The sequence below is a fragment of the Sminthopsis crassicaudata genome, chromosome 4, assembly GCF_048593235.1.
Source record: "Sminthopsis crassicaudata isolate SCR6 chromosome 4, ASM4859323v1, whole genome shotgun sequence".
Classification (NCBI taxonomy): Eukaryota; Metazoa; Chordata; class Mammalia; order Dasyuromorphia; family Dasyuridae; genus Sminthopsis; species Sminthopsis crassicaudata.
The window spans coordinates 350,298,041-350,306,602 of record NC_133620.1 but is presented as its reverse complement, the minus strand read 5'-3'; the positions used below and the strand labels follow the sequence as shown (position 1 = coordinate 350,306,602).

At 51.2% G+C, this 8,562-nt stretch overlaps 1 protein-coding gene and 1 long non-coding RNA gene across 4 annotated transcripts; one reads left to right on the top strand and one right to left on the bottom strand.

Moving 5' to 3' along the window:
* Positions 1-298: 298 nt before the first annotated feature.
* On the bottom strand, positions 299-2,674 carry LOC141539102 (uncharacterized). Its single transcript, XR_012481203.1, has 2 exons — positions 1,092-2,674; positions 299-589 (listed from the first exon to the last, which is right to left on the bottom strand). It is a non-coding gene; the product is annotated as an uncharacterized LOC141539102 (long non-coding RNA).
* Positions 584-8,253, top strand: NEUROD2 (neuronal differentiation 2). Of its 3 annotated transcripts, XM_074261380.1 has the most exons (3): positions 584-692; positions 2,246-3,375; positions 4,236-8,252. In XM_074261380.1, the coding sequence occupies exons 2-3, from the start codon at positions 2,252-2,254 to the stop codon at positions 4,291-4,293; spliced, it is 1,182 nt and encodes a 393-aa protein (XP_074117481.1). In that variant the 5' UTR covers positions 584-692; positions 2,246-2,251; the 3' UTR covers positions 4,294-8,252. The 3 variants fall into 3 exon arrangements, with proteins under 3 accessions (XP_074117481.1, XP_074117483.1, XP_074117482.1); XM_074261382.1 differs by having other exon boundaries at positions 2,246-8,243; XM_074261381.1 differs by lacking the exon at positions 584-692 and having other exon boundaries at positions 1,703-3,375; positions 4,236-8,253.
* The last annotated feature ends 309 nt before the right edge of the window (positions 8,254-8,562 follow it).

Here is an 8,562-nt window from a genome sequence, read left to right as displayed (position 1 = left end):
ACCCTCTTTGTAGGTGGCAGCAAGAACACAGCCCCTTTTGCCTCCCCAGCCCTGAGTCTGGTCCATGACCCACCTTGGGGGCTTAGGGGGTGGATATGAGGAAGACTCTAGGAAGGGAAGGGGGAAGGGCAGCTTAAGGGGCCATGGTCCCCCTCCCCCCCACAGCCCTTTCCTTTCCAGCTTCCCCACCCTATTGTTCCCATCTGGGGGGACATGCCCCAAGGGATCTATTCCCCCACCCCTATCTAAAGCCCCGATTTTCCCTGTGCTGGGAGGGAAGGGGAGGACCGAAGAGATATTTATTTATTTTCTTTATTTATTTATTTAATTTTTTTTTTTTTTTTTTTTTTGGGAGTAGAGAGTGACAGATGGCGGCTGGTCCCGGGGGAGCCGGCTCTCCCCCAATGCAGACGCATGCCAATCACCGTCTCTCATGTGATAGCTGCTGCCCGTGACGTGCCAAGCCCATATGGCCCTGGCATAGAGGCTGGTACCCCCGCCTGGTAGAGATGCCACACTCGCTCCCCGCTTCGCATGGCGCTCTGAAGACGCCGGCGCCCGCCGCCTTGAGGAGCCGCTGCCCCCGCTCCTTGAAGATGGGGAAACAATGAAATAGACAGGAAGATTCCTTCTCTTCCCCTCTCTCTCTTACCCCCCTCCCCCCTCCCCTCTCCCCTGGACTCCGCTTCGAGGTAAGTTGTCCGAGGGGCAGAGAGATTTGAACCGCCAGCTGGGAGGGCTCTGGCTGTGGGCTTTGGAATCGAGGGACAAGGAAGCCCCCAAATGCACCGTAGGCTTCCTGGGTGATGGTTCCCCTCTATAAAGGGTGGGGAATGGAGCCACCCTGGGATCCCTGCTCTTCCTCTCCCTCCCCACCTGGGGTCTGCGGCTCTGGGGTCTGGGATGCGGAGGTGGTGGCTTTGGTTTTCTAAGGGGATCGGGGAAAAGGCAAGAAAAGCGGGCTGGGGGCTAACGGGCTGAGACAAGACAGACATCCTTTTCCGCTCCCCTATGATTCCCATACCGAACCCGAGATGTCCCTCAGTAAGAAAAAAAAAAAAAAAGAAAAAAAAAGAAAAACGGATTCTCACCAAATCCCCAATATAACGAGATTCGGGGAGCCATTCGGTGAGCGGCGAGGTTTAGGGATGTCCCGGGCATCTCTGGACGCTGGGGTGACGAGAAGGGCTTGTTTTCCTCGCTTCTTAACGGGCACCCCGGTTCCTCTGTCCGAGACTCCCCGAGCCCGGAAGCCGGGAGTCCGAGGACAGAGCCGGTGATGGCCTGGAGGAAGGAGCTGGAGTAGGAGACGGAGACAGGGACCAATTCGACTCTGAGACGGGGGTAGCTGAGGGCGGGGGCCGGGCTGGGCTGGGGGCGGCTCGGGGCCAAGCTGAAAATTGGATTAGGGATTGAGGGTTGGTAGAGCGACTGACAGCGAGGAACAGAGGGGGCAAAGCAAAGAGAAGTCGGCCCTGGGCACGCGGCACGACCGGGAAGCCGGACGGCCAGAAACACTCAAAGTCTCCGCCCGGAGGGAGAAAAGAGAATTATTTCGGGGCGTGCCCCCAGCGGAGAAATTCGTTCTCTAAAATACCCCTCCACCCCCACACCCCTTCTCATAGAGAAAATATGTACAGAGAAGGGGGAGGGGGCTGGCTTCAAATCCAGGCTAGGATTCTAACAAGGAGGTCGGGGTTGGGGGTTCCTGGCCTTGGGAAGGGGGTGCGCTGGCGCCGCGGAGAGGGGAGCGGCCCCTGATCTCCAACACCAGAGAATCTGGAGACTCCCCAGCGAAGAGTAAAACGGACCATTCTAGATAGACTTGGGGGGGGGAGTAGGAGTATTTCTCCGAGGCAAGGAAGGAGGCCTTGGAAGAAGGGGTACCTCTTCTTCTAAATGCCCAACAGTGGGTAGAGGTTGCTATGGGGTAAAGGATAAGAGGGGGCAAAAGGTTGAGAGGGACGGTCGACCAACACCGATTCCAGGAGGCAGAAGTCTGTAAGGATACTGGGGATGGGAGGCTTGGAAGAGGTCACCGGACAGGTTTAATTGGGATTGAGGGTGGGGGGCTGGAAAAGGGGTGTGTGTGTGTGTGTGTGTGTGTGTGTGTGTGTGTGTGTGTGTGAAAAGCCACCTCTAACAGAAGCGCGGAACTTGCGAGGTTGGCTGCCCTGGCTCCTCTGCCCCACGCTCACCTCTATGTCTATGTCTGTCTGTCTTCCCCCCTCCCCCAACTCTTCAGGCCACCATGCTGACCCGCCTGTTCAGCGAGCCCGGCCTCCTCCCCGACGTTCCCAAGTTTGCCAGCTGGGGAGACGACGGCGACGACGACGAGCCCAGAAGTGAAAAGGGTGACACTCCGCCCCAGCCGCCGCCTCCGCCGCCTGGGCCTGGAGCTGGAGCTCCGGGGCCCGTCCGCCCCCCCAAACCGGGCCCTCTTCGCGGCGAAGACCCCCCGGATCCTGCCCTGGGCGAGGCCAAGGACGACGGCGAGTTGGGGGGCGAGGAGGAGGAGGAGGAAGAGGAGGAGGAAGGGCTAGACGAGGCAGAAGGCGAGCGGCCCAAGAAGCGGGGGCCCAAGAAGCGGAAGATGACCAAGGCGCGGCTGGAGCGCTCCAAGCTGCGCCGGCAGAAGGCCAACGCGCGCGAACGCAACCGCATGCACGACCTCAACGCGGCGTTGGACAACCTGCGTAAGGTCGTGCCGTGCTACTCCAAGACGCAGAAGCTGTCCAAGATCGAGACGCTGCGCCTGGCCAAAAACTACATCTGGGCGCTCTCAGAAATCCTGCGCTCGGGCAAACGGCCGGACCTGGTGTCCTACGTGCAGACATTGTGCAAGGGCCTGTCGCAGCCCACCACCAACCTGGTGGCCGGCTGTCTCCAGCTCAACTCGCGCAACTTCCTCACGGAGCAAGGCGGCGAGGGGGCCGGACGTTACCACGGCTCTGGAGGCCCATTCGCTATGCACCCCTACCCGTATCCCTGCTCGCGGCTCGCGGGCGCGCAGTGTCAGGGTGGCGGCGGGCTGGGCGGCGGTGCCACGCACGCCCTGCGGACTCACGGCTACTGTGCGGCATATGAGACGCTGTACGGGGGTGGCGGCGGGGGCGCCTCCCCCGACTACAACAGCTCGGAGTACGAGGGGCCGCTGAGTCCCCCGCTCTGCCTCAACGGTAACTTCTCCCTCAAGCAGGACTCGTCCCCGGACCACGAGAAAACCTACCACTACTCTATGCACTATTCCGCCCTGCCCGGCTCCAGGCCAGCTGGCCACGGCCTGGTCTTCGGCTCCTCGGCCGTGCGCGGGAGCGTCCACTCGGAGAATCTTTTGTCTTACGATATGCACCTTCACCACGACCGAGGCCCAATGTATGAGGAACTCAATGCATTTTTCCATAATTGAGAACTCTCCTCCCTCACCCCTCTTTTGTTTTTCTTTTTTGTTCGTTCCTTCCCTTTTAATTGATTTATTTTTTTTCCGGAGAAGGTGGGCCACCCCCCACCATGGCAGGGATTTGGGCGGCAGGGCCACGTTAACTAGAGGCCACCCCCCCTCCTCCAGGCTCCCTCCGTTCCCCTTAGCTGTGCAGTCGGGTTACCTGTTGATGTCTCCCCCTTTTTCGTTCCCCTCCCCTGTCACTCTTCCTTTGCCCCAGAAGTTTTCCTTTCCCGGGGGGAATCCCTGCTAGGAACTCTCCCAAAGGGTCCGGCTTCTTCCAGGAGCTCCTTCTTCCCCAGCTCTTCCCCTCGGGTTCACTACCCTCACACACACTCAACTCCTTTCCCTAATTTCCTATTTTTCTCTTCTCATCCCCTGCCCCCAAAGAGAGCAGTCTGCTCGGGCCTGGAGAAGGGCACCGGGGGAGGGGGCGGCCCAGCGGCCGGATTCCATTTCGTTTGTTAAGTTCTATTTTTTAAATATCAGAAAGGGGGATGAAGTAGCGGTGGGAAAGGGAGGGGTGGAAGATAGGGGGTTCTCTTTCCTAAAGAGAATATACTAAGTTAACCGTACCTGGGGCCTGAAATGCCTCTCATCCACCCGGTCTCTCCACTTTGGAGTCCTAATATGAATTGGGAGGAGTAGAGGGGAGGAGGAGGGGGAGGAGATGGGGATCCGAGAGGAAAGAAAAGGTCAAGACCATTGTAACCAGATTCCGACTTTTTTCTTTTTTGTTTTTTTTCTTTCTTTTTTAAAAAACACAAAAAAACAAACACAAAAACGCAAAAAGGCGACGGAGGCCGAACGCAGAGTCCGGAGCGGAGAGAAAACACAGTAAGAACTTTTAGAAGCAATAAAAGGCAAAAAAAAAAAAAATTTAAAATAAAATAAAATAAAAAAATAAAAAGACACAAATATCTATGCAAGGAGGTTCTGACTGAGCCAAGCGGCCCCGCCCCCTGGCCCCCCGGGATCCCCCTACCCTTCCTCGGCTCTAGGACCGGGGCCGGAGCTGCAGAAGCGGATATGTGCACTTTGGTGAAGTTGGGGACGTGGCGCCTCCCCTCTCTCCCTAGTCCCCTCTCACCCTTTCTCATTCCTTCTCCCTTCCCTCGGTTCTTACAATCAGTGACTCCGAGATTTGGGACATCAGTGTCACTTTCCTCACCCTCCCCTTTCCCCTCCTCACCCGTCCCCATTGTGCGTCATACTGTTTTTTAAACCTGTTTCCAAATTTGTATGAAATGGCGAACTGTTGGGGGAGGGTCGGTTTGGGGAGGGGGGGTTGCATGATAACGACACACACTGACACAGCACGCACGCACACACGCACACACAAGTGACACAGAGGCATACACAATGACACAAAAAGAGCACACACATAGCCACACAGTAAATATGCAATGCTACTTGGGAAAGAAGGGAGCTATAGCCTTGCTCGGGTCTGGGGAAATCGAAAGAGGAAAGGGAACATTGCAGGCCAGAGGCATCTCTTTAGCCCGGGTCATCCTTCAGACCTCCCTCCCTTCCACTTTCCAAGTCAATCAGTTCCCTGGGGCTTTGTTGCTGTGGTCTCCCTTCCCCTGTTGACGCCTGGGAATGGACAGGAGGATGCTTGGGCAGATAACAATTCCTGTAGATGAAACTTTTCCGAGGGGTCCTTCTGGTCTTCGTCTGGCCTCTTCAGCATCCAAGACTGGGAAGGGGCAAGTATCTCTGCTCTGTTATTGTCACAAAACAGAGAAGTTAAGGAGAAACAGGTACTTGCAGAACAAGCCCGCAACCAAATAGGCGAATAGACACATGTTGACACAAAGCAAAAATGCAAACACACACGCAGACACACTCAATCTCTCTCTTACACTCAAACACACGCAATTTCACCTTCATATCTTATCGAAGCTGAAACTCCCGTTGGACACCCGAAGTGCATTGCGTGTTTCTGTTCAGTTTAATGACGATTAATAAATATTTATGTAAATGAGATGCAAAGCTGGACGGCGGTTTCTCACGGTGGCGTCATTTCATTTGGGGGCAATTGAGTTTGGGGAACCAGGGAATGGCGGGGTTGGGGGTGACTAAGCAGGTTTAAAAGAGGTCAGAAAAGGGAGGTGGTACCTTGAGGTCAGCTAGAAGGCTGCTAGGGATCCCTGAGTCCTGAGCAATGGTATCCTCTATATGGAGATCGAACTCCACAGAGACACGCAAGTCAACACCCTTAGATAAACAGGTACTCACAGATAATGCATTTGCACAGACACGTACAAACACATGCAAGAACGCAGTCATACACTCAGACACATGATCACATAAGCACATGCCTTCTCTTTTAAAACAACAGTAACATACATCTGTTTCTATAGCTGATTTCAAAGAGAAAAAAGTCAAGTCACAGGAGGGGGATCATCTGTACCTGATGACAAGAGAGACTCAAATCTTCATGTGTCAGATACGGAAGGGGGGGGGGAATCCTAATAAAGAGTCAGTTGTAAGGGTTAAAGCAATACTTTAAATAAAAAGATTATAAGAAAGGAAAAACAAGGAGAAAAGTGTTCTTTTTAAAACCCGAATTTTATTCAGAATGGTCATTTTCAGCCTCTCAGGATTTAGGTCCTCAAGTTTTAAATTTGTACACTTTTGAGGAGAAGGATGAGGTCAAGGGGAGGCCTGAAAACACTGGGATCTGGAGACTGTTTCTCAAAAAGCCTTTGCAAATAGACCAACAAAATCCTCCAGATTTTAAACACCGAGAATTTTAGAACCCCAGCGGTAGCAAATACACACATATCCGTAGCAAATACACACATATCCCCACAATGTGGAGCTAGCAATTCTCTCTTCCGTCTTATACTTCTCAGAGAAGAGAGGACCCTGAAATAATGGGGGGGAAAAGAACACAGCAAATGAAAAGTCTCTGCATCACTTCATTATTGTTAAACGTTTCTCACAGAAAACAGTCACATTTCTTTGGGGCTTGTCGCCTGTGATAGTCTTGGACCTATTTTTAATTAAAAGCCTCCCTCCTTTCCCTCCTCTTTTCCCTAACCCCTAAGACTTAGTGGACAATGGCGCCAATCACATAGAAAATCTTCCCATCATTCATACTCCTCAGTTGTGGAAAAGGCAAGTCTAGTTTCTTTTCAAGATTTCCTACTCTAGTTTTCTCTGAGATCGCATGATTTTTAGAAATGAGTTATCCTTTCTTTTAAGTGGAAATTTGGATGCTGTAGAGTTTTTAAGTATTGGTCTTATTTAAGACAGGGTCATTAGTCTAAAGCACCAAAGAGAACTTTGGGATATCAAAGAAGAAAAAGGTTGGGAAAAGGGAAGAAAATCTAGTTCAAAACTGGTGGGTAAGGCAAATTATATTATTATATTGTATATTGCCCATATGCCTTTTATTCCCCTTCCAAAAAGAAAAATGAAAAACTCCCAACACCTGAGTATGGAAAAACTGTTACAGTGATGAGCTGTCCATTGCCTTGGTGCTGAACTCTAAGGTTGAAGATCAGGCCGGCCATAACTGTCTTCTATTGCTTAGTCCCAGACAACAGAGAGACTCTCACAATCTCGGGTCCTTTCTGCATTTCTCCCAGAATTCTCCCGCAGTTTTCAGGGAATATCATTGCAATTCCCCCCCCCCAGAATTTCACTAAATTCTCATATGATTTTCTCTAGATTCTGGTCTGGGCTCTCAGTCATCAGCTTTCTTAGTGACCTATGAGGACTATAGGAACCTTGGGATCTCTTTTTCCAGCATCTACGTGAGACACCTCCCAACCATTGCCCATAAGGCAAAAGAATACTCCCTTTCTTTCCTTCCCACATCTTGTCTTCTCTCCCATGTTCTGCCCTCTCAGGTGTCAGGAACCCTAAGGCTCAATTCAGTTTTATGCAACTGAGCCTATGGATAGAGCAGAGGCCTGAGCAATAGGATCTTGGAAAGAGAAAGAATTCATATGTTTCGATCCTGAGACCAGAGATGGTTCTACAGTTATTACTTTTAGAGGAAATCAGTCAATCACTTTAAGTTTTCCAGGAAGGATCCATGTGAAAGAGGAAGACAGAAGATCTCTTTTAAGACCCTAACTTGGCATGCCCCCAGTATTCTCTTTCTTCCAGAAACTGGGTAGATATTGATTCCTGTTTTGGAGGGCTGAATTCCTAATCATTTAGAGGGAGAGATCATGTTGTATTGAAGCTTTGTCTGGGGGCTAGTAAAGGGGGAAGGCTGGGTTGGGAAGAGTTGTCATCCCCTCCCACCATAATTCTGAACAATTCCAATTCCTACAAATCTCCAGAAACCACCCCCTCATGCCCTATCTTTCTTACACTATTCTCCTATATACAGATACACAACTGGCTGTCGTTTTTTCCCCTTTCTGCTCCACTGTCAACTTTTCCAGTGAAAAGGAAGGTGAAAAGGAGAATACAACATGGACACAAAGCCCCAAGCTTCTCCCCCCCCCCTCTCTCTCTCTCTCTCACCATTCCTCCCTCCCCCTCTCTCACATACAGTCATACAGAGCCCCCAGAGAAGTGATATCAACAGAAGGAAGAGGCAAAGGAAGAGGGGGAAAGGGCAGAGTTGTGCCCTAGGGCCAAGAGGAGAGTAAAAGATTTTCTTCCTCTTTCCTGGATTCCCATAAGTGGAGTCTCTAAGTGCAGAAGTGTTCAATTTACTCTAACTCCAGCAATTGCTGAGACCCTGACGGGTTGGAATACGTGGTTGAACTGGAATTTTTTCTCCTTTGGATTTATTCTTGTCCCTATCAATGCCCTCCTTCCTTCCAAACCTACCAAAACAATCTGTGTTTGGAAACATAGGGAAAAATATATGTAGATGTGTGTATATATCATATATGTATATATGTGTATGTATTTCACTTCTCTTCCAATCGTTTTTCTAGTTGTCCTGAGTGAAAGGGGAAGTTTTGAACCTTATGCCAGAATTCCTGGAGTTTTCTCCACCTCAATTCCAATTCAGCCTGCTAGTTGGGCTCTCTCCCTTCTAACTCCCATTCCCCATCCAAGTACAAGAGATAACATCCAGATCAAATACCCAAATAACATTTCCCCCACCCCAAGCTCAAAGAAGCCTACTGTAGCTACCCATG